General features: G+C 37.8%; 1 protein-coding gene across 4 annotated transcripts in view; it reads left to right on the top strand.

Moving 5' to 3' along the window:
* RAP1GDS1 (Rap1 GTPase-GDP dissociation stimulator 1) overlaps window positions 1-24,214 on the top strand; it is a 90,348-nt gene extending 66,134 nt beyond the window's left edge. For all 4 annotated transcript variants that reach the window (XM_021550336.3, XM_021550335.3, XM_021550334.3 and 1 more), the window contains 10 exons: window positions 6,409-6,537; window positions 8,844-8,969; window positions 11,537-11,680; window positions 11,944-12,075; window positions 12,482-12,616; window positions 14,189-14,314; window positions 15,295-15,434; window positions 18,132-18,258; window positions 19,548-19,676; window positions 23,552-24,214. In XM_021550336.3, the coding sequence (XP_021406011.1) occupies window positions 6,409-6,537; window positions 8,844-8,969; window positions 11,537-11,680; window positions 11,944-12,075; window positions 12,482-12,616; window positions 14,189-14,314; window positions 15,295-15,434; window positions 18,132-18,258; window positions 19,548-19,676; window positions 23,552-23,679 (1,316 nt within the window). In that variant the 3' untranslated portion in view covers window positions 23,680-24,214. The remainder of the gene's footprint in view (window positions 1-6,408; window positions 6,538-8,843; window positions 8,970-11,536; window positions 11,681-11,943; window positions 12,076-12,481; window positions 12,617-14,188; window positions 14,315-15,294; window positions 15,435-18,131; window positions 18,259-19,547; window positions 19,677-23,551) is intronic.
* Window positions 24,215-24,646: the final 432 nt, after the last annotated feature.

Genomic DNA, 24,646 nt, shown 5'->3' with positions numbered 1-24,646 from the left:
CATGAGTATCACATTTATTATAATTCATAGTGTTAACTGAGTACTTTTCTTTGTTACAATATTTGGAGGAAATAGATAGATATTCTCACCTCTAAGCTACCAGAATGCTCTCTATTAAGACTAATGAGCATACAGTAGCCTTGGTAGCTTAAGACAGATGAATCCAAAAGCAATGTGTAGAGATACTGTTATCAGTTTTGCTTCAGTGACCAAGCTCCCAGCAGATCTTCTCTGCGAAAACTAATTATGAGATAAATCTCCTAAACAAGCAGCTTCTGAACAGCTTAACTGTTTGGAACATTGAATAAATGACTCATTCCATCTAGTAAGAGAGTTTATTCTGATGCAATCAATAAAGCAGTTGTGTGGTTCAGTGACAGCCAGGAGGATTCACTAGCTGCTCTCCTCTATGCTAAAGGACATCTTTCATTTCACACTGACTATTCAGAGGAGCCACATAAGCAGTGTCAGAAGTGAGAAATGCAGGAGTATTCCAAGCTCTTGGATCAGGTGCTCACCAGCCCTGTGTTCTACCATCACATCAGGGAGGAGTGCTGGGGGTTCACCAAACCTCCACCTTACCCCACACACTTGGTTGTCTCCATGAGGAAGGGTCCCTTTTGTAGGAACCCAGCTCATATTTGGCACAGCATTCATGGGTAGACTGTGTAAGATTTGTATCCTCTAGTTTTATTGTGAATTTGCTCACTGACTGGGGCAACCATTAAATTAAAGTCCAAATAATATGACTAATCAATATTAAAAAAAAATGTTATTTAGAGGACTAAATTTTTAGAAGAAAATTTAGTGACCATACCTGTAGCATGTGAATGGAGAAACGGATAGTTGACCTGTCTTGCCAGTTTTAAGAGTCACGAGTACAATTGGACTGTAATTGTGAGCTGGTCTAAAAACGTCACCTGTGGGCCAGCCTGAATTTTCAGGACAGCAGTCAAGGTTGACTACAAGCCCGAGTCAGCCACTTACTTCCACGCATTGCAGCAGCAGGTGAATAATATTCTGACTAAATGCAGTTCTTTGCTGACCTGTTAAACATCAAAACTGAGATTGCCCTGACAGTTAATTGTGCTCACAATTTAGTGAATACCATTTTTGGGATTACTTGCAAAGATTGGATCCCAGCTACTTACAAAGAAGATAAAACACTGCATTGGTTTTGCTGAAGGATGAGCAGTAATGGATTTAAGCTTAGAGTCACAGATTTCTTTGTCCATAGTTATGGAAACCAATTGGACAAAAATAAAATAAAATATATTAGGTAAGGAGGAAGTGTTTCAGTCTTTGAAACAGCACTTCTACATTCTTTTTACATGTTTCTATAATCTTTTCCAGCTTAGCATGCTGTGTAAAAAGTTACAGGTAGGGACTTGGAAGATTTCTTTAATTGCTCTTAATGGCTTGCACTCTTTTAATTTGTACTAGCTATCCAAATTAGGACCATTACAGCACAATTGGTTCTTAGTTGCTTCTAATTATCTGTGAACACCCTAATATTTTCTAATCATTAGCATTTTATGAGCAAAATGGTATATAAATGGTCTTATTTGATTCCAAACAGTTTGTCATTCCTAGTCAGCTAATTGCCCTCTTTTTCCAATAGCTACTACTTCATTATTAGTAACTATCAACTGCATTATTTTTTTAAATATGAGAGACTCAGTCTTGAGTACTTTAAGGGATTTATCTCACATGAGTTTTACAAGAAAAACAACTAATGATCAGCTACAATTAAGACATCCTTTTCCTAAACAGTGCAAATTCAAATGGATGGAGGATTCTTGTATCTCATCCTGATTCTAGACACTCAGCTTGCAATTGTTAACTCTAGTCATAACAGTGTTGTCTAAGCTTTAAAAATAGGATTCCTTTTACAAGGTTCTTGAGGAATTATTTTTGCTTACTGTCTTTCAATTCTTCCTTTGCTTCCTTGGTATCTTACCATTTCATTAGTAACTACAACTGTTAAGACAACAAACTCAAACTTTGGCATTTCTTGCAGTTCTTCTAAACTTTAAAAAAATTGTTGATATTTAATTGCACTGTTAGAGGGTTTTTTCCAATGGAAAACATCCCTTTGCCTTCACTGTATTTTATTACCCAAGTTCAATCAGACACAAATAGCTCATCCCTGCTTTCAGTTATTAGCTTCTGTGTAGCTTGAGAGCAAGAAGCAAAACAGGCTTGGATAAAAAGGGGAAAACTAATAACTAATCTAATAAAACTAACAATCATATGCAAACATTCACATAAAAGAGTTAGAAATAAGAATGGTTATTCTAAAGATCCCATAACCCTGTGAGGCAAGGCTATTTGCAAGTCAATGGGATCAGTCCATAAGGTAACAAATTGTCTCTCGAGATCTCTAAAACAAACCATGAAGGCTTTTTAAAGAAATATAGAAATTATGGAAGAACTAGGTCAATTGGCTTATTAGATAGTCAAATTAGAGATCAGAAGTTAACTGGATACAGTATGCATGTGTGAAAGTATATGTACATTTATGTATGTGAACATATATATGTAGATAAAAATAATTATCCTTATAAATTGCTGCCTCATTTCACTTCATAGCAAACTTCAGTCTGTCGAGATTGTCTTTTCTTCAGCACCTTCATAAAATGTGACATCCTGATGTTAAATCATGCAACTGCTGAGCCTTTCTTATTCTCACAAAACTCTTAGCAACTGGAATGAATGTTGGGGTCTGATGTTCACTGTTGACCATCTGCAGAAGCTATGTAAATATACAAGAAATGAAAGGGAGATTTATGGCACCATTATTATGGTCTGACAGCAATATTTCAGTAACGCTTCCTCCTAAGACTTACCTTTGCTAATTTTCATGCTTGTCATTTTGTTTCATTTACATCACAGATAGAGATGCCTAGCATGCTCAAGACCTAAATATACCTAATTGCCAAGTAACCTAACGTATGCAAAAGCAGATAAAAAGTATGTTCCTTACTATAGTGAGATAATCAATACAGTCACTTTTATGTTCTCTCATGATTTAACATAGCTGCGGGGATTGCAAGCAGGTTTCTCTAGGGTATGAAATTATGCCATCAATTTGTACAAAACTTCAGCATTATTATCACAGTTATTGATGAGACACAAATGATGAGTCGTTTTCTGAAATTCTTTTCAAAATCATGAATTAGCCTAAATCAGCATTTTTTACTAAAATGCCCCCAATAAAGTTCTCAATCTGGGATATTCTCCTCAGATCTTACTCTTTGGAGTTTCCATGTGTGTCACCGAAGGACATGGAGCCATTGAAATTCAAGTTTTAGGTAGGTAATTCTTTGTGCTGGCGCATGTATTGATTGCCTTTTATCTACCTGTATATGCATCTGTAGAGCATCACTGTCAGTGCTTTTCACTCAAAAAGAACACACAGACAGTGCAATATGTGATAGCAGTGTAAATAGTGGGTTTAAGTAATAAATTCAGGAGAGGCATTCAGTTTTTCATTCTTCTGGCTCTTTGTGCATAAAGTTCTGTTTCATCCTGAAACACAACATTGCCTGGCCTCACAGCTTGCTTTAGTCCTGTGTCAGGCAACTGATTGTAGGATGGATGCATGTTTCCCCAAAATGGTCTCCTGCTCTAGTAGGGCATTAACACTTCCTGCACCGAAAGGCCAAGATACACAGTTTGTCCAAGTTTGTCCAAGGTTTTCCTAGGGCAGAGAGAAAACTGCTGGCAGTCCCTCCAGCTGAGACTGAACCACTTAGATATTCTTAATTTATCTGAACTAAAAAGTGCTGTAAGTCTCCATACCAGTGAGATGCTTGATACTTTTCTCTTAAAATGCTTAACAGACTTTGCTAGAGAAAGAGCCTCCTCTTGGTGGTAATGACATATGTAAATGTCAGGTCCAGAATTTGTATGGCAAGCCCAGGCTTAAGTATAAACATAGCAAATAGCTGCTGGCAGCCTTTTATTTTCAAAGGTCTTGCTTCCTGTGCAGCTTTGTGACTCACAGGGTTGGCCTGTCTTTGTCAAAGGAGAAAATTTATAAGTTTTAAATTAACACTTACTGCTGTTAAGGCAATGTTTACCTTCTTGTCAATCCTTGTAATGCCATTCTTTTCACTGTAGATATTTCCTGTATTCAGGTGCCATCCTTCTACTCTGATAAAATCAGACTGGCATGGAGTCTGGTATAATACCTGACTTTTGACCCAATACAATTGTTCTTTCTTAGTATATGGATCTTTATCATTTTTTTTACTTTGGAAATTCTAGAGGTCCTTTAGTCAGTGCACTCTGTGCTCTCTTGAACAATAATATGTCTTTTTATCTGATTTTTAAGATTCCTATTTTCTTTCAAAGATTATGTGATTTCCCTCCATGCTTTTTATATATTTTGTATTACAAAAGAGACAGCAGAACTAAAAACCTGCTTAAAATGGAGAGTTTATGCTTCTGATGTTGGAATGAAGTCCATAGAGATTGTCTCTTTATCCATTACAGTTATGTAATGGATAAAGATTTTTAGAGTGACTAAAGGTATAGTCTAGTAACAAAACAATTTCTTTCAAAGTAATTTTCTATGGCATTTGTGATTTGTGTCTTTGTTCTCCCTCTCTCCACAACGACCACTTCTCCTTCAGAATTTTTAAGTGTTTACAGGGGACAATCACAAACCAAGGGCAAAAACAGATTATTTACCAGTAACTTGAGTTCTCCTACACAACAATTTTCTCTGTAGAGCCATTCCATCTCCCTCTCTCCCCAGGTTTCCTATTGAAAGACAGATTTTTTCAGTCAGTTTGGAATGAAGTAGGAGGGTGTAGTAGTGACTCACACATCTGCCAGAGGTAAAATGGCATTCAATGCATGCGCTAGTACAATTTGTACTTACCTGAAATTTGACAACTTCAACAGCTCTTTGGCGTCTGACATGGCGTTCTCATAAATTTCACTAAAGACCATGAATCTGTGGAAGAGGTAATCCCTCCCCCCAAAAAAGGAAATTCAGTTACTGGTAAGTAATACAGTTTTATTAAAGATGTCAAGCCATAAGGATTCCTGCTCATCCCCAGTAACCTAAAATAACCATGCCATTGACTTACTTGGTATACTAAATTCATAATTATTATCAAAGTATTTTATACTGAATCCAAATGAGCTAAACATTCTGGAATATTTCATAATTTTCATTATCTGAAAATTTCAAGGAGTTTTTTGAGACCATGAAATGATTCTAAATTTGCTAAACTTCAGATGTCATGTTTTTATCTCCCTGTAAAAATCGGCAATTTTTTTATGGTTCTGATGCCACAGATATAAGAATTCCAACTGATTTCAGTTGCCTAGAATGAATTCCTTAGCAAGAAAACTACACAAAAAAACCTCAAACAACCAAACAAATGAAAAAAGAAACAAACAACAACAACAAAAAACCACCCCAGAATTCCCCAGTAGGGCTTGACCAAAAGCTAAATTAAGAATACAATTCTCTTGACGTCACTGGCCTTTGGATCCTTGTCTTTTGAGTCTGTAACATTTAAACATAGTTGAAATGCTTTAGAAACAAAGGAAAAAAAAATTCTTAGGAAAATTACTAAAAAACATCTGGTGTGTTTATGTCTGCTTCATTCTATTCAACTGTGAAACAATGTTTTTCTTCTTTGCTATGTTATAGGTAAAATGTGTAAGAGGAAATACTGTTGTAAATAATCTTTTAAACCAATCATGTTTCTGCCTAACCATCAAAGCATCTTTCTATTTGCAGACACCTAGGAGCAATACTTTTCTTACTTGTAAATACTATAAACTTTCATTCTATGCAAGAAATTATCAGAATGGCTTCTAAGGACTTTTCTTAAACCTTCCATTTTTTGTCTTTATTAAACTTTCTTTTTTCTCAAGCTCTTCATAATCTACATTGTGACTTCCTGTGTTTATAAAACTTTTCATGTTTATTTCAGTGCCAGTTTATATTCATTCTAATTTTAATTTTCCAGTTTTGATCTTTAATTTTAAAAAGAGTACATAGAAAAAGCTCTCAGATAAATCTCTGTTTCATTGGCCTAGTTCACATCAATTTCAGTCAGCTAGTCTCAGTGAGCACAGAATCAAACCTGACATTTATTAGGAACCTGATAACCACAAAATTGTCAGTAGCTGCATAATTCACTATACCCTGTGAACAGATCAGGAAGGAATATTTCTGGAAGCACTTTCCATTGCCAAGGACAAGAATTATGAGTCCATATCTCAAATCTTAACCAAATCCTAATCTGAAGAGTAGAGGAGACAGACATTTTAATGCTGCTTAGCCTACAAGTTGTTTTGTGTGAAAAATGCTTTTTTGGTTAAAAGAACAGTACTATGAAGAGAAATGCTAACTCACTATTGTACTCTCTTTTTATGTAGATACTTTGCAGTCACAGCTTATCAATATGGGTGTAATTCCTACGTTAGTGAAATTGTTGGGCATTCATTGCCAAAATGCAGCTCTGACAGAAATGTGCCTTGTTGCATTTGGCAATTTAGCAGAACTCGGTAAGTCCACTATATTAATCTCAAATTTACATCCAGTTTTCATAATGTTAAGTCTTAGTTAAAGACTAACAAAAGCTCATTCAAGTCTTTTTGGTATATTCAACAATAATAGACCACTGATTTTTGCTTGTTTTTTCTAGAATATATAGTTGTCTCTTTTTTTTTTCCCTTCAGTAACTCAAATTTATTTGGCCAATTAATTCAACATTATGTTTTATGTTACTGTGCTTCAGTGCAACTAAGCATATTTTAAATCATCTAAACAGTATTTCCACAGCACTGCTACTAAATGTGAATTATTTATTAATAATATAAATATTGTATTCTAGTGTAGCTCCACAAAGTTTTATCGAGACTAAATTTGGCTCATGAAAATCTCTGAATGAAATTGAGACAGGCACAGTTCATTAATCTGCATATTCAGTATTATTTTCAGTGCAGAATTTTAATATATTCTAGTTTAAATACCTCCATGTATAAATCATTAATAGATGTTAATTTTAGTTACAACTTCATTTAAATTGAAGTTTGTGGACCTGCTTTGATCTGGTGTCTTTCCAAGCAGATCAGTTTTCATTGGAATTCAACCATGTGTAAATAAATGGGTTGTTAAGGCCTGTTTTATTAACATTTATTTATATGGTTTATATTGTTCTTTTGCTAATGTATTTAAGGAAATTCTAGTTTTATGAGTTGTTTTTTTTACACTGGAGTAAATAATACATAGCAGTCATGATATCATATAAGAATGTTCAGCAGATCAAAATATGAAAAGTATATCTCTGAGTTTGTAGGACTTGGTGGCCTGAGTTCATAGATTTCAAGGCCAGAGAAAGTATTGTGTTACCTAGTTTAGTTTGATCATACACATAATAAATTTATTTACAGCAGACAATTCTTCCTAACAAATCAACAGCAGAAAAAACCATCAAGGTAGCACTAAAGAAATTAACAAATCAGGATGGGTACTGTGTACTGTGCCTGCACAGTAGAAAGTATAAGAGTCATACACTGAAAGTTCTAGTGCTGAAATGCAACCAAAACCATAATGATATTAAATATAATAAATGGTAGACTCACTGAGAATTTCCTTTCCCTCTCTGGAAAGATGCAGCTCTGTCTTGTTGAGTAATGAGAACCACGGGAAAGAAATTTCACAGCAGCTGCTTCCCTTCCAAATTCGTACACATTGAAAAGCTGCTCATTATTTAAGACTGGCACAAAAGTAATTTACTTTGTAATACTTTATTCTCCCTTAAGCAATAGTCAATCACATTGTAACTATTATTTTATTTTTGCCCTGTAACTTCAGGGATTTTTTTTTTTTTGAGCTTGTCATTTTTCATCACTTACAAGACAACAGCAATGCAAGAATCCCTTGAACAGCATTATATGACAACTCTGTGTCAAAGCAGGGCACAAACCAGTGATGGATCTGCTAAAATACTGGAAAGATCAAAAATCCACATAGAATATACTATGCAAGCATGCATAGTGAGAGAAAATGATGAGATGTGCATAAAATGTGTCTAGGACTGCAGGTCATGCTTTTCCCAAGTCCCTGGGGTCAGTTCTACAGTAAAGTAATCCCTAAGCATCCGACAGAGCAATAGCAAAGGTGCTGGAAGGTTCTCTAACTACAGATGGCCCTCAGGAGGTGGCAACTGGAGAATGCAGAACACCAGCCTGCATCCCTTGTAATACTGCCAGTGAGGAGGAATATGATACAGGCAATGGAATAAGAGATGCTTTTGTTGAATGTACATTTGAAGACTTGTTGGCTAATCTGGTAGAAACCTTGCCCATCTGTAAAACTGCTTTATGCTGTATCTGTGCAGTATGAGATGGCCCAGCAACAGCCACACACAGATGTCAAAAGAAATGTCACCATCATGAGACCATGTAAATATTAAAGCATTTGGTGCAAATCTTCATCTCTCCCTTAGAAAATGCAGTATATAACCTGCTCTTCTTTTTATTAAGATGAGGGAAATCAAAGACTTTTTTTTGTACTATTACTTTTTCTATAGCTAGCTTACATTTTGGTGGGCAAAACCAGACCAAACAGCCTTGAATCATATATTTATATATTTATAACAGCCTTAACCATAACTAATTCAGATCAGCACATTTAAAGTGTTAGAGATTTATCTTTTCATTTTGTGATAAGCATGAGTCTATTGCTCTTGTCTGTGAAGAGCAGTTAATCATCTTACTGAATAAACCTGGTAACAAAGAGAAAAAGTAGTTCTGCCTTCTTATGTGGTTTGCTTACTTTATACTGATTTTCTCCTTTTGCTTCACAGAGTCAAGTAAGGAGCAGTTTGCCTACACAAACATTGCTGAAGAGCTTGTGAAACTGTTCAAGAAGCAAATAGAGCATGATAAAAAAGAGATGATTTTTGAAGTTTTGGCCCCTCTGGCAGAAAATGGTGAGAATTTTTTTTTTCTTACTCTATCTTTTACTCATTCTCTCGTTTATTTTTTATTTCAGTATTTCAGTGTGTTTTTCAGGCACTAAATGCAGAGTAATGGGCTGTCTCCTTCCAAAGCCACCAGAGCTGATCCTTGTGATTGTAGTGTCATGAAAAGTGAATGGGTCTTAATTGTTAAACATATGACAGGAGTCAGCACATTGTTGATGCTAATTCTGTCACTGATTCACTCTATTTACAGTTATGTTATATTTTATTGCCCTGTCTCCACAGTGGGAATATAAAAAGCTGCTTTTTAGAGAGCTTCACAACATTTGTCTGCAAACATTGGCTCAGGTGTTCATGGACCATTGGAGCACCAGGACATCATTTCCTGGAATCGCAGTGCCACTGGCAGTTCCATTTCCTATACCATTATTTTTGCTAGGGACATGTCAATTGCAGAGCTAAGTGCTGGACACTCTGCCCTTACTGTTCATTGAGAGATCATATGAATTGAATTTGGGTGTTTGGTGCCATATCTTACATAGCTCCAGGCAGTCCCTGGGAGTTTGACTTACTGCTCAAGTGAGAGCAGGAATTGATGTGCACCCCTGATCATCCCTCTGGGCTGTTCCTCCAGAGGAACAAAGGATCAGACAAAGGTTGCTTGTACAATGTGTCATCTGCCCTTAATGGAAATAAAGAAATGTGTTAACAGGTGGAGCTGGACTGTTGTGGGAAGCAGTTCTGTATAGGGAAGACATCACAGTATTTGATGGCTCTCTAACCTCGTTTTAACCACTTCAGCATTAAAGCTTTTTTTAATTGAATAGATTGTTAGATAGAACTACAAAGTCAGATTTATGTTTCACTCTACTCTGTTGTGCATACACACTCTGTGTGTGTTTGTTTTACAAAGTGTAGGTCAGGATAAACTTTCACTTCAATTAAAAAAATTATTTTGACTTTTAAGTGCATGGAAAATCAATTCCTTTTTTCAGCTCTAAAAATGCACATCTTTTCCAAAATATATAATTTATTATATAATAATTTAAAATGTGCTCTAAGATAGTTCTGTCCTCAGAATGACACAAAATAGGGTTGGCCTTTTTATGTGTTTGATATATGTCAGTTCAAATGCTTAATTTTTCTTAGAGCATGTTTTTTAGTTGCAGTAAGATTTGAAAAATTCACTGCTGCTAACCCTAACTCAGATGCTTAGATGTTGAGAGGCAGTCAGAAAAACATTTCCACTGTGGATTCAAGGCATACTTGAATGAGTTCACTTTGCTTGTACTGTTTAGGTGTTTTTGATTGTAGATAATTAGCAATAGGCCAGGAGGGAAAAACATCTCAATTAAGTATTTGCAGAATCTAGGTTTTGGTGGTTGGGGTGTTTTAAGGTTTTTTTCTAATTTACTTGTTCATTAAGCATGCTGGTATAGCAATTTCAATTTCAAATCACAGAACATCTGCAACCCTGTATTCTATAGCTAAGGGAATACTCCATTTTTTAAAGCATCTCAGTGCAAAAGAGCCTATTTAAAAAAAAAATCCCAACTGGAGATTTTGCATTTCCTTACAAAGTTCATGAGAAGTCAAGCCACTCTTAAAGGAACAATGAATTTAATGGAATCAAAAAGCCTAGTGACATCAGAAAACAGAGTCAGACACATCCTTCACCAGAGGTAGAACACACTTGTGGCTTGTAAACTGTAGGAAAAAAATATTTCCAAAGCCCTGGCCTAAAAATATTTTAACTTAGGTTAAACACCTTTTTGTAAAAATACCATTTCATTTCATTTAGAAAAATCAGAGAAATCCATTTCTTCTGCACACTTCTGCAGAGCTTTGTGACTATTTTTCAAAATCAGCCTGCAAAAACTACCAGAATCAGTTCCATGTATGAAATGATCTAATATAGTATAAGACAGCCTGCTATTCCCTCTTAACAGAAAGGGAGTTTAAACATGTAGATACCGAGGGAAATATCTGCTAAATATTTTGTTATTTTAGGAACAAGAGAAAAAATATTGCTCCCAGATTCTGTTACCTGAAGAAAATATTTATTAACTTCTCGAGCCTTGTTTTGAATAACAACTAAGAAATGAGTTTGCCTCATCAGTTTCCAGAGCAAACTTCTCTGCCAAGCCAACCTTTTGGATTTGGCCTTCCTGCACTCCTCCTGCAGCCCTTTCAACAACTGGCAGATATCCTGTCTATCTTTGGAAAGCGTGAACACAGCACAGTCCTTATGAGTCTGCTGTGCCGTGACTGAGGTGCCACAAATTTGCTGTAGAGAAATAGCCTCATTTTTAGAAGTGAAGAGCTCCATACACCTTCAGCTTATCACTGTGCTCTAAAGGCAATCCAGAACCAGGGAGAGCCTGCTAGATTAATAATAACAAAAGTTGGCCATAAGAACTTCAAATAAAGAACTTGGGGTTTTATTAACAGAATTTGTCAGTGAAAACACTGACATCAATGCTGACATCACTGTTTCTTACAGTCCGTCCTGCATATGTGTGATAGATGCATTTAAAATCCTGATTCTGACTCCTATTATCCATGCTATTTTCCAGATGTCATTAAGCTGCAGCTGGTTGAAGCAGGTTTGGTGGAGTGCTTACTTGAGATCGTCCAGAAGACTGTGGACAGCGACAAAGAGGATGATATTGCAGAGCTTAAAACAGCTTCTGATCTTATGGTTTTGTTACTGCTTGGAGGTAAGCATGGGCTGTCACTATGGTCTGCAAAGCAACAGCAGATACTTGTAACACTGTTTGGCTGCTGAATTTCACTATTTATTAATGTTCTAAATAACCTGGATGACCTGTTGCCCACCAGACAAACATTTAACAGGTCAGATTTTGTCCCTCATTGCAGGCCTGGATTAATTGTAGTGGAACCAGCAGAGCTTTTCAGATATAAAGAGAATTCTCCCAAACAAACCCTTTGGCTTGCTGACTCTCTGTGCTTTTTATCCCAGATGAATCCATGCAAAAGTTATTTGAAGGAGGAAAAGGCAGTGTGTTCCAAAGAGTACTTTCATGGATTCCTTCCAATAGTCATCAGCTACAGCTTGCAGGAGCACTGGCTATTGCAAATTTTGCCAGAAATGGTAAGAACATGCCATAATAGCTTATGTAAATTTATGTGTTCTCCTCTATCATGCTCTGCCTGTACAGCTGCAAATAAGAACTGTGTTTCAGTAATGCTGCTGTTCAGTTACACAACAACATCACTAGTTTTAAACTTTACAATCCTCAAAAACATTAAACCTACTTTAAAAATATTATTTTGCATTTGTAGAAGGCTATAGAGGATTTCTGCCTTCTTTAGTATTTCTTCTATCACTCTTCTAAGTTTGTCATGAGCACTGCAGTTCTCACAGATGATGGTGGTCAAATTCTCAACAATGAAATCTAAAAAGGATCAAGGAAATAACCTTTCTATTCATAAGAAGCTATTGTAAAAATCTTAGTAATAATCTTCCCTTCACAAATGACTTGCTACATCTCACACAGACGGAAACTGCATCCATATGGTGGATAATGGCATAGTTCAAAAGCTGATGGATCTGCTAGACAGACATGTGGAGGATGGAAATGTAACCGTGCAGCACGCTGCACTGAGTGCTCTGAGAAACCTGGCTATTCCTGGTAAGCCTCTCTTTGCATTGCTAACTACAGAAAGGTGAAATTCTGTTCTCCCACTGTACCCCCCAGGGAATGTGGGCGGGTGTTGCTTCGCACAGGCGGGAGCACTGACTGACAGTCCTAGAGGCAGGTCAGACTGCTGCTTTTCATTCTGGCCCATCACTGCTTTTGTGTCTGTTGCACACCAGTTCAGACAAGCAGTTCTGAATACATCACAGGCATAGTGACTGTCCCTTGCCACTTTGATCCCACAGTATCCCCTACCAAAGAAAGGGCAGCCTTGTAATTGGTGAGGAGCTTAAGAGGCCTTGAATATGATTTCTCAACCCTTTTTGTCCAGAGCACTGCATATTGATTTTTATTTCTGCTTGCTTCATTTGCAGTCTGTCTCACAGCTGAGGGTCCCCATCAGAGAACAGTGCCCACTTTGTTAAAACACTGCATCTTACTTAAGACACAGAAAATTGCCAAATTAGAGCTGGAGGTAGACTAGCAGAATAGCCAGCCTATTGCAATTAGTTACTGTTTGTTGGCAGTAAGCTGAATGCTAATTTTGTCATTTTTAGTAACTTAATTTGTATGAGTTTTGATTACCCAAGCATAAAGGTAGACCATGCACACAAAACAACAAAGCAAATCTGTAACACTTGTGAATGGTTTCTTGTGCCAAACCAAAAATAACTCTTCCATCCATATAACCTTATTTTACTATTTTTGGTTTTGACAAATCATAACTTTTATAAATGATCATGCATATATACTAAACCCACTGAAGTTCAGCAGTATTCCATTTGCTTACCTTTCTCAGGTGAGTCATTCTTTTCACTTCCATCAAGCAGCTTCCCTGTAGCCTATGCTGAAGGGTGTCTGCCAGAGACCTACATAACCATCCCTGTACATTGTTAGAAAGAAACGAGCAAGCAGTATAAGCTCTTTGTCAAAACACTGTTCAAATTCCTAATAAGTATTTTTTTCCAAGTGCACTACTGGGCAAGGTTTGCACCTTAAATGCATTTCAGAGAGCTCTGTGAAAGTGGAGAACATGGATTAGTGGAAGGGATGAAAGAGAGGTTAGAGAGGGGAGGAAGGCAACAAAAGACTACAGACTCCAGGCATGTCAGACCAGTGTTGTTTGTGTGAAGTATTGGAACTGGGTAAGAGGTTATTCTGCTAACTGGATGCTTCAGTTCTTTTGCCTGTGAGAAACAGAAGAGTGTGTTTGGGACTCGCAGAAGTTTCCTCATATTTAGGGGTGCAAGTATTAGCCTGGGCTTCTGCCTGATGCATTTTGTGGAAGATGCCTTTCCTAGATCAAAGGGAAGAGTCTACCCTTTTGGTGGTGCTCAAGCTGAATACAAAAAGTTAGATGTGCATGCTAGGAAAAAGCACTTAATTTCACAGGAACTGTGACATTTTCCCACAACACAGTATCACCAGTGCACACCATTCCTGCAGACTGTGCTCACAACCTCTTTTTCAAACCACGTCTGAAAATTTGCTTCAAGACCAGCTCTGAAATAAACTGCATCTTCCAGAAATGTTTTTGAGATCAATTCATGTTCTTTATTCATGCAGTTGTAAATAAGGCTAAGATGCTATCAGCTGGTGTTGCAGAAGCTGTATTGAAATTTCTCAGATCGGAGATGCCCCCCGTTCAGTTCAAGCTGCTGGGAACATTAAGAATGTTAATAGATGCACAAGGTAAAAATAAACTGTTCTCTATGTTAAGTGATTCTCTTTGGTTCATTCTGTGATATGCTGCCAAGATTCTTAAAAGAGAGAAGCAGAGTTTTTCTAAATTTCATTCCTGAAGTAATGGAATAAATCTAATACATGTAAAAAGGAAAGGAATGTGGGTTGATTTTTTTTTTTTTTTCAGAACTCCTAAACTGACTACCAGGGACCCTCTAAATAGGTGTCAAATGCTTATTTACTTTTTAACTTCTTTACACTGTCACATTACAAGTGTGTATTGAGGTGTGAGTGTTATGAGCTACCACTCCTGTTTTGCTGTTCATTTACTGTATTCTCTGGCTGTACCTTGGTCCTTGGAACAGGATAATACTCTATTAATTGATAGACTGCAATTCCAAAAAAAAAAGGCACCTTTTAGTTACCAGCTTGTTCCAGGATGAGGACTTATGAAATCAGAAGTCTGCTATGAGGTAAATTAGCTGTGTATTTATTTTTGACTCAGTCCTACAGATTTTTTCAAAAGATTCATTCTAGTTCTAGCAAAGCTATTGGATGTGAAATAGACTTTTTTTTAAAGAAACTTATGTGACTTACAGTCTATCAAACCTGATCTAACTGACCACAGTGCTCCCTTCTGGCAACAGTCCCTCCTGGTTTTTAATTCTTGAGCTGGCTCACAGATCAGCTGGGGGTGTGATATCACCTGTATTTTCCCTGCTCTTCATCAGTGCACAAGCTTCATTAACTGAGCTGATAAGTTGTTTCAAAAACTGGATTATGAATGTTTGTCTGGATATTTTAAAATTTCTTTTCATTTTGACTGGCTTTACTTGCCTTAATGCAATCTAGACTTTTCCCATTGGTAGTGCAGGCTAGTGAAGTTCTTCTAACTCCTCCAAGTTAGTAACTTTCACCTTGTTTTCCTAGCACTTGCTTTAAAAAAGTGACAACCTTTTTGTTGTGTTGTTGGCTCCGGCATGATGTAGCAGAAGCAGCTGAACAGCTGGGCAAAAACGTAAAACTGGTGGAACGATTGGTGGAGTGGTGTGAAGCCAAGGATCACGCAGGTGTGATGGGAGAGTCCAACAGACTACTTTCTGCACTTATACGACACAGCAAATCAAAAGTAAGTTAGTGGAGAAAAAGGTCAGTTTGTCAGAGCCAAGAGTTACCTGTGCACTTGCTGTTGGTAACCAGCCCTCCACCATGCAATCCTTCTAGCAAGCCAGCTTGGGTATTCATGTGTTACATCACTCTGCCCAAGGCTTGACTTATTTTTATTTTAAATGTATCCTGCAGAAGTTCAGCATGCTGTATTTTCTATGTTTTAATGATGCTATATATGAAGAATCGGTGAACTCAGTTGTTAGGATCTTGCTATATATTTATATAAAACTGAGATCCAGAAATAGTCTGTCTCCCTACTCTTCATACAGCATATTTCAGAGTTTTAAGATTGTCATGGATCGTTTAAAATTATAATTTATTCCAAATTCTAACAAAAACTTGCTTGTATATGGCAAAAGGTAACTTTAGGAAAAATTCATCACCTTTACATCAATCAGATATCTTTACATAAGCAGTCCAAGTCCATCATTCTTCTTCAGCTGAGTATTAGACAAAGCAGCCTTGTAAAGGACAAACACATCTCTGGAGACAGGCTATTTCAGGCTCAGACTTCTTTTAGCATGTTCACTGATATGAACACAGGCTGCATTACTGAACTTAAATAGCAAGTGGGATTTGGGGAGCTTGGACTGTACACTGACCCTGAAGTCAAAGTGAAGTGAAAAATATAGTAGGGGCCTGATGTGTACTGAGCATCTCCAAGAATAAATCAACAGGCCTCACAGGGATTTAAGTCTTTGCTGATTGCTAATATCACTGTCTCTGTCTAATACCCTTTCTCCATTTTATGTTCAACTTCTAAAACTGATGAAGGTTCATTTTTCTGGTTCTCACTTCTTCTGCCCCCCTCCCCAAAGTCTCCAACATGCATGCATGGATGGCAAACACCACCACAGATGTGAGACTTAATAAATATTCTCTATAGGACAACATAATTAAATTCTAAATATGGATACACTACAGATGGCATCAAATAGATATTAAGGCAGAAATTAACAGCATTATCAGAGGTTAATTTTTGTGGGGTGCATGTACTCACAAAGGAAATTTGACATGAAGAGGATAACAGAGCTGAGAGGGTGGGGTTTTTTTAAGCTTTTGCTGCCCTCTAGGTTTGAATATGAGTACAGCTGAATGGCTCTTAACATCAGGTTTGAATTTGGCTTTTAATTTTAAATGCTTTGGGGTAACATATACAAACGCAACAGTTAGTTTTAGTCATTCTACAAAACTGGAGTAGGTACCTGTGATTTCAGCCACAATAGCACCAAACCTCATGGCTGTCATCTATTTCATACTGCCTTTTAAAGGGTGACGTTCACCTACAATATAAAAAAATTTTATGTCAAAGATGCTGATTGGTTCTTAAGACTTACATACACAAAATTCCACACTAATTCAAATAGAACTTAGCAGTTCCAGGTTGTCTCAGTCTGAAAACTACTTTGGCATGTTGGTTTTTGTGGTTTTGGGTGGTTTTTTTTAATAAGGTTGGGACTGAAAGTATTAGTATTAGAGATGGTTTGTTTAGATGTTTCTTTTTTTTTTTATGTTATAGTCTCACAGTAATGAGACTATACATCTCACTATTTTGGCTTGTGGCTGGTGTAAGAAAGGGGGATGTGTTTTAAATGGAAATTTAAGATATAGATGAAAACTTTTAAATCATATTCTTGTTTCAAGAAATAAATGCTATTTCAAACCGTTGTGCACTCACAGGACAAATAAAAAATAATAAAAAACCATTCCACATTTCCTTGAACAGTTTCCTTTTAGCATGCCAAGTTATCTGATTTTTCAGACAAACATTTTGCAAGTATTTTTGGGATATAAGATGGTGAAAACATGAGGTGCACTTTTGAAACCACTTTTGAAATTATTGCTAGAACCTGTAAAGTATTAGTCTACTATAATCTTTATCTCTTGTCACATAATTTGGATCAAATTTTGGACTTGAAAACAGTATCCTAGTTGTGTATTTTTTATCTACTTTAGACACATTTAACCCAGTTAAAATACATTTTAAGTTCCTAGATACTAGGCAGCAGTACTGTACAATAGTTCAGTTTAACAGCTGACTTTAGAAAAGAAACCAACACATTGGTATCCCATACATCCTTTTCCTTACCTCCTTTGTATTTGAAGAAAAATTCCATAACAGGATACCACTGCTCATTTTTCTGTCGTATGTCTAAACAGTTTTTCAAGTACACCCTTTCTGTTACATAATAATGTGTCATATTTGTGATCTCACCTCTCTGAACATTTTGAAGAAACTGAAAATTCTTGGAGATGAAGCATTTAATAACTTCATTATAACTATGTTTGTGTGTTTCCTTACTCCAAGTATGTATTTTGTTGGATACTTTGAACCCCTAATTATTTGATGATTGATGGCACAGCATGAGAACTTAAGTTTACACTGTATAACCTGGAAAAGAGTTCATTATGTGTGTCTTAACTTAGTTATAGGGTTACCTGCCTTGGTTTAACACCCTGTACCTTGCAATTGCAGAGCAGTAACAGATAATATGTAGACCTGCATGTCTGTACATTGATGTATAAAGTGATTCTGTGTGCACAAAACCAACGAGTACCCTTACCCAAAGATAACACACTATTCCTGACAGTTTCCTTATTTAATATAGTTCGTATGCAGTGCAGAATTTTGTTATCTTTGCATTATTTATTTTAGGATGTAATTAGGACCATTGTACAGAGCGGTGGCATCAAGCATTTAGTAACCATGGCGACCAGCGAACACGTAATAATGCAAAATGAAGCTCTCGTTGCACTGGCATTGATAGCAGCTCTAGAGTTAGGTGAGTATCCCAGGAGTTCACTTCACTTGTCTCCTTTCCAGTCTGTGCCCAAGAGAAGCCATAGAGGGAGAATGCAATGTAGAATAGCCTCCTCCTTCCACCTGCCTTTCAGTATTACCATGGTGGTTCATGCAGAGATGAGCAAGCCATCATGTTACACAAGAAACTGGAGAGTGCTGGTTACACGGGATCTGCTCCATCATTCTGGTAGGTGGTGGATTGATCTAGATAGGCCCTCCAGTTTAACTTTCAGATTTGGGGTAAAACTCAGAAAGCAAACATACCTTAGACTAGAGACTATATGACCTGACCACATTCCTACACTGGAATGTTAATCCACTTTTGAGAAAGCTTTTCAAAGTGAAGAGTGCACTTACCTAATAAGTGAGAACTAGAAAATACATGGAGATGGTTAATGCTCCCAACATGTCTTCATTAAATTACCCAAGATCAAGTGCAAGAATTGCCATATGAAGGCAGACACGATTACATGTCTTGACCTGTGTTTGTAGTACCTCTACTTTTGAAACAGGAAAGTAAATGTTCAACAGAGGTTTTGTTTATCCTGTTTACTTACTTTTTAACTAAGGAACTAAACAAACAACCTTCCATATTTTTGTTCTTGATTTCATCTCTTGCCATTGTGTACTCTACGGGAATGCTCTGTTCAACTTTCGAATCACTGCCAATACCTCAAGGAATTGTTTTAAATAAAAGGAAAGATGTTCCTATTCACACGAATCATCTCTTTGTCTTGTCTTCAGGCATTTAAAGGTTGAGCCCGAATTCAAAACATGTATCTTAGAAAACTACAGAGGCAGTAACTCAAATGGACATCTTGAAAAGTTTTCCACAGGCTTTATAATGGACCCTGAGCTCCCTCTACCATTGAATCAAGAACTATGCAATCTATATTTACTCAGACAGAATTTCCAAAAGCAAATTCAGGCAATGGAAGTGTTGAAAACTGAAATATTTCAGGTGTTGGTCTAAATGGCTAGAAAGCCTCATGGCTTTTCCATCAGCTTACAGAACATTAAGACTGGATTTCATCATTAAACTCTGTGACTGTCCTTTCAAGCAGTTAGACAACTTCACATTTTTATAGCAAAACCTATGATTCTTGCCATCATACCATCAAATATGTGCTTGAGTTTTATACCAATGAGGCTGGTGACCACAGCCTCACTTTCACTCTGGTGAGAGATCATGTTTCAATAAAGGGATAACACATGGAAGCGTCAAAGCAAGTGGCACTTCCAGACTTAAAATTTTCACTTGTATTTCAGTCACTGCTGAAAAGGATCTTGAAAATGCTCAGCTTGTTCAGATTCTACACAGACTGCTCTCAGATGACAGGAGTGCTCCAGAAATAAAATACAACTCCATGGTGCTGATCTGTGCTCTTATAGGATCTGGTGAGTATTCAGGAGAGGCTACTTCCCAAGATCCATGTATGCAATATAGTTCTCTCCTACAGCTGAACATAGAACATGTGCAAACACACTGTGACTGGTTCTCTGTTCACAATGGATAGAAACACAAAGGTTCAGTTTACTTTGACTCTGTAGTGTCTATCTATAATGTCAAGGATGAAGCTGTTAACTCAGTTTGGGATATTAACTGTAGAAACTTGACCATGACTTCTGTAGGATGCAGCTAGCTCGAACTTTGACAGGAAAGAAATGAAAGCATTTAAAACTGTACAATATCAAGTTGTCTTTGCAAATATGCAGATCACAAGAATTTCATTTTCATTTCTAACTGCAAGTTCCCTGTAATTGATGTGTGATGGGTACTTTAGGAAGGATCCTTATTTACATTTATGTCACTAGGAAGACTCCTTCCCTCAACAGCCCACCAGGCACAATGTGCACTAAGACACATCAGTGCTGGACACTGTAAACTCTCATGTCTCTGAGTTCACCCTCTGCTAAAGGTCATGCTGTTTACAGGCTCTTCAAACAGGCTGTGGTTTGATATTGCAACTTCCCACCTGAGTGTGGGCAGACAAAAAACACAAAACAAAAAAGAGCAAGATGTCATGGAAAAATTTCATTCAAGGTTTCAGGAAATTGCTACGTTTCGTTAATTCAGTTCTTTAAGCAAGATTGAATCTGTGGAGAAAGAACAGATTTCATTCCATAAAGGTCTAGGCATTTACAGTCAACTAAGATGAAAAAGAACTGGAATAATTACAGAAATGTGGAAAGTCAGAGCCTGTCTGCACAACTTACCAAGTATGAAACTTATGAAGGTTCTCTAGAGATTACAGCAAGTCATTTAATAGATTTAATAGATTAAAAGTTTTTAATAGATTTAAAAGTTACCACAGTTAAATGTGTGCTCTCTGTAAACAAGTATGCTTTTTTACTTAAACAGAGTTCACCATGCCTACTGCAAGTGTAATTTTGGAGACCTGTACATCCATACAAGTGAATATTGTATTCCTGCCATCTTATAGGAACAAGTACTCAGTTTTTTACTTAAACAGAGTTCACCATGCCTACTGCAAGTGTAATTTTGGAGACCTGTACATCCATACAAGTGAATATTGTATTCCTGCCATCTTATAGGAACAAGTACTCAGTTTTAGAGAGTATAGACATCTCAGTGTGCAAAGATTGTGCTCAAAATTTGCTAACAAGCCTTAGCTTGCTAAGACATGTAAAACTGTCTCTCTTGTCCACCAGAGTACAGAGCAGTCTTATCTTAGGGGAGGTATTTTAGGGTTATCCAAGTGGCAGAGTTTAGTAGTCTAGTCTTCCACTGCACTGTAAGCTTTGCCTAGGCATAAGGCTCCTTACCCTACTCCCAGAGAACAGACAGCAGCTTGTCACTGCATTATGCAGCTGTGAAGTTAACGCCCAGGATTTGACTGACCCAGAGTTCTGCTTTGCTTCCTGATGAAGAGACCTGTGTAAAATCATTGAGGACACAAAAATAACTGAGCAACCCTGGTATTAACTTCTAAGTTGGGGTGGGAAGTTTACTATTTTAACCAAGGAGAGGAGAATCAAGGAGCTGATTGCTCTTTACATGGAAAAATACTATCTCTTACAGCTCTGTTGCCTCTAAACTGTTTTCATTACAATCATGAGCCACATTTCCTTATTCTACTGTGAACAGACCTGTATAGTTATTAAGGTATACCCCAGTATAGTTCAATCAAGACTAGAAGAAGCTCCACTGGTTTAATTCTCCAGTGGCTGCTGTTGTTACTATGTTTTGTTACGGGGTATCTGGCATCACACTTAACCTGATGTTGCCAACATCTGTGTGTTCATAGAATGGGTCAAGTTGGAAGGGACCACAGTGGTACAGCTTCCCTGCTCAAGTAGAGCCATCCTAGAGCACATGCAGAAGATTAGTGAGTGAGACTCCAGAACCTCTCTGGGCAATCTGTTCAGGTGTTCAATCACCTGCACAGTAAAGCAGTCCTTCCTCATGTTTAAGTGGAACTTCTGTGCATCAGTTTCTGCCTGTGGCCTCTTGTCCTACTGCTGGGCATCACTGAGCAGAACCTGGTTCTGTCCTCTTCACACCCTCCCTTCAGATACTCGCAGACACTGATGAGTTTCCTTCTTTGTCATCTCTTCTCAAGGCTGAATAGACCTGGCTCCCTCAGCCAGTCCCTAAATCATCTTTGTTGCCCTGGATCGACTCCAGGAGCTCCTTGTCTCTCTTGTACTGAGGAGCCCAGAACTGGACAAAAGCACTGCAGATGTTGCTTTATCAGGATTGAGCAGAGAGTCTGTTGACCTGCTGTCCATGTTCTTCCTAATGCACCCCAGGATACCAGTGGCCTTCATGGCTACAAGGACACACTGCTGGCTCATGGACAGCTGTTTGTCTACTAGGACACCCAGGTCCTCCACAGAGATGCTTTTCCTAGATCAGCCCCCAGCCTGTGCTGGTGCCTTGGGTTATTCTTCCCCAGGTGAACAACTCTGCATTTGCCTTTGTTGAACTTCAAATGGTGTTAAGTAGTTAACAGATACCTATTTTTATATGATTCTTTCCATCTGGAAGTTCCTCTGGCAACTGAGTGAATGGATAGGGAAAGAAAAATGAGGACAATGGAAAATGGATTATCCAAAGCAGAGCATTCTTAGCTAGCACAGTCTTCTGCAGGCCAAGAGTCTCCATGAAAGCTGGATGTTACCAGCCATGGTAAAGCACAGTGAAATACCTTGCCTAAACATGTTGGTATCTCAGCAGCAAGCAGGAAGTGCATACATAGCATGAACACCCCAACAGCTTCACTGACATCAGTCTGTACATACACCTTCCCAGGTGTACAGCAGCATGAGACGTGCCAGTGGTAGGGGTTAAACTGCATGAGAACTAAAAACATGTGAATAAGAAAGTAGGTAGGGATGGGAACAAATGCTAAAGCTTGCTTTTAAATAAAAAATAAGTAAATAGCATACCATAAAGCATAGCTATCTGAAACAGGTAGGTTTTCTTCTGGGAAATTCAGAGATTAGGCCCCTAGCAACATGTGGAAAGCAAAAATAATAGGTATTTGTTGCTGAATGGGATTTCACTAGAGAGGCATATAACAAAACCAACCATTTTAGGTCAAAACTTTGAGATGTTCAGTGTACAGGGCTTTGAGAACACTTGTCAAATTTTTTACAATTTTTGCTCAATTTTTTGAGTTGCTGCCAACCTCTCTTAAATAATACAAAAAGTAAGTAACATGCAATCCAGGATCAGAATCATCAGACAGTGTCTCCTACTTTGAGTAGAACATAAACACTGCATCCATATGCACAGCAATGGGCAGTACTCTGCATTTTGTTGTTTGCATTAATTTCAGAGCTGAGCTGTAAAGGGACAGCAAACAGTGATCAGGTGGTGACACATCCATTAAGGACCCATCTCACACCCCCACACAACCAGTAAGAGTTGACACACACAAATGATGCAGTGAGTCTGTCACAGCCAGCTCATTTGGTCAGGCTAGTTTAAAGAATTAAAAAAAAAATGTTTTCATTAAAAATACTTCCGAAGTATCTGTTTTGGAAGGCAATCCAGGTAGATATTCTTAACTGCTATGCAGCAGCTTCATCATTCATCATGACCTGAAATCCATGGAGTTTGTGTATGCTGGAGGCCCTGAAAAGTTCTCTCTCCATCATCAAAAGCAATTCAAAAAAGTAAATAACCAGATTATGCATACTCACAGCTGCATGCTTGTGTGTACAGAGTTTAGTAGAAAAGTTTCTCAGTTTTCTTCTGCTTATCTCATACAAAGCACTGTTTCTTTTAATATTTCCTTTTCCAGAACCCCTTCAAAAGGAAGTGCAGAGCATGGCATTTCTAGAAGTCATATCAAAACTCCGCAGCCATGAGAACAAAACTGTTGCCCAGCAGGCCTCGCTAACAGAGCAGAGACTTGCTGTAGAAAGCTGAGAAAGGTCTTGTTTCCAGTGCATCCCATTACAGATTTCACCTTTGTCCTCCGTCCTGCTGCTGCTCCTGCTATGTTTTCCACTGTATCACTTGTGCATGCGTGTAACATTCCCACACAAACTGATGAACTGCTGTAGGTACCTGTCCAGAAAGGTTTCTACAAATTCATAGGTGGTGTTAACATGAACCTGTCTCCACCCGTAACTGTTCTACTTGTATTCTTGTTGCTTGGGCCACATAGTAGAATGTGCATGTTGTAGTCTTATGATGATGTAGAAGTGGTACTACACAACTGACTCTTTCCTCATGCCCCCTAACTGCATAAAAATGTACTACTAAATTAGGAACAATACGAGATGCAGCAGGTCCAGACTAGTGTACTGACTATAGGATTAAGAAGTAAATCTAGCTCAATTTTTGGTGCTTTGGAGATTCAGGTCTGAATGCAATGTACTGCTGCTCATTCACTGGTCTTGCCTATTAATGTCAAACTCATGGTACCTAGAGGTAACAAATAAAAATTTCAGTGCTCTCACTTTACCCTGTGGTTTGTCCTTTTTTCTAACCCCACGCAGAAGCCGTGACTGCACCACCATGCACTGGTGAATTCTTTTTGTTCCTGGCTCTGGCCCAATGCGATCACTGCCTTTCAGCTGAGCAGATACAAAGGAAGCTATTCCAACCACTTTCACTGTTTGTGCTCACACAGAGGCACTGTGTGGCATAACAATCATGCATTTTAGCAGCAATGCATGATACAATCCTTATCCTATAAAGCCATGTGCATACAAGTGCTCCTGGGCTTGCTTGGGATTGCTTCTTTGTCTACTGGGGGGTTTTTATAGACGGATTTTTAAAGGAATATCTTGCAGCAGCTGTTCAACAGAAGCCCATTAAATGAGAAATGGAAGATGCAAGAGACTTCCTATTGCTCCTTTCCTAGGTAAGGGAGATGGAAAACTGCCAG

Source organism: Lonchura striata, chromosome 4 (genome assembly GCF_046129695.1).
Source record: "Lonchura striata isolate bLonStr1 chromosome 4, bLonStr1.mat, whole genome shotgun sequence".
Lineage (NCBI taxonomy): Eukaryota > Metazoa > Chordata > Aves > Passeriformes > Estrildidae > Lonchura > Lonchura striata.
The sequence above is the reverse complement of the archived record's forward strand: the minus strand, read 5'-3'. Positions and strand labels throughout refer to the sequence as shown.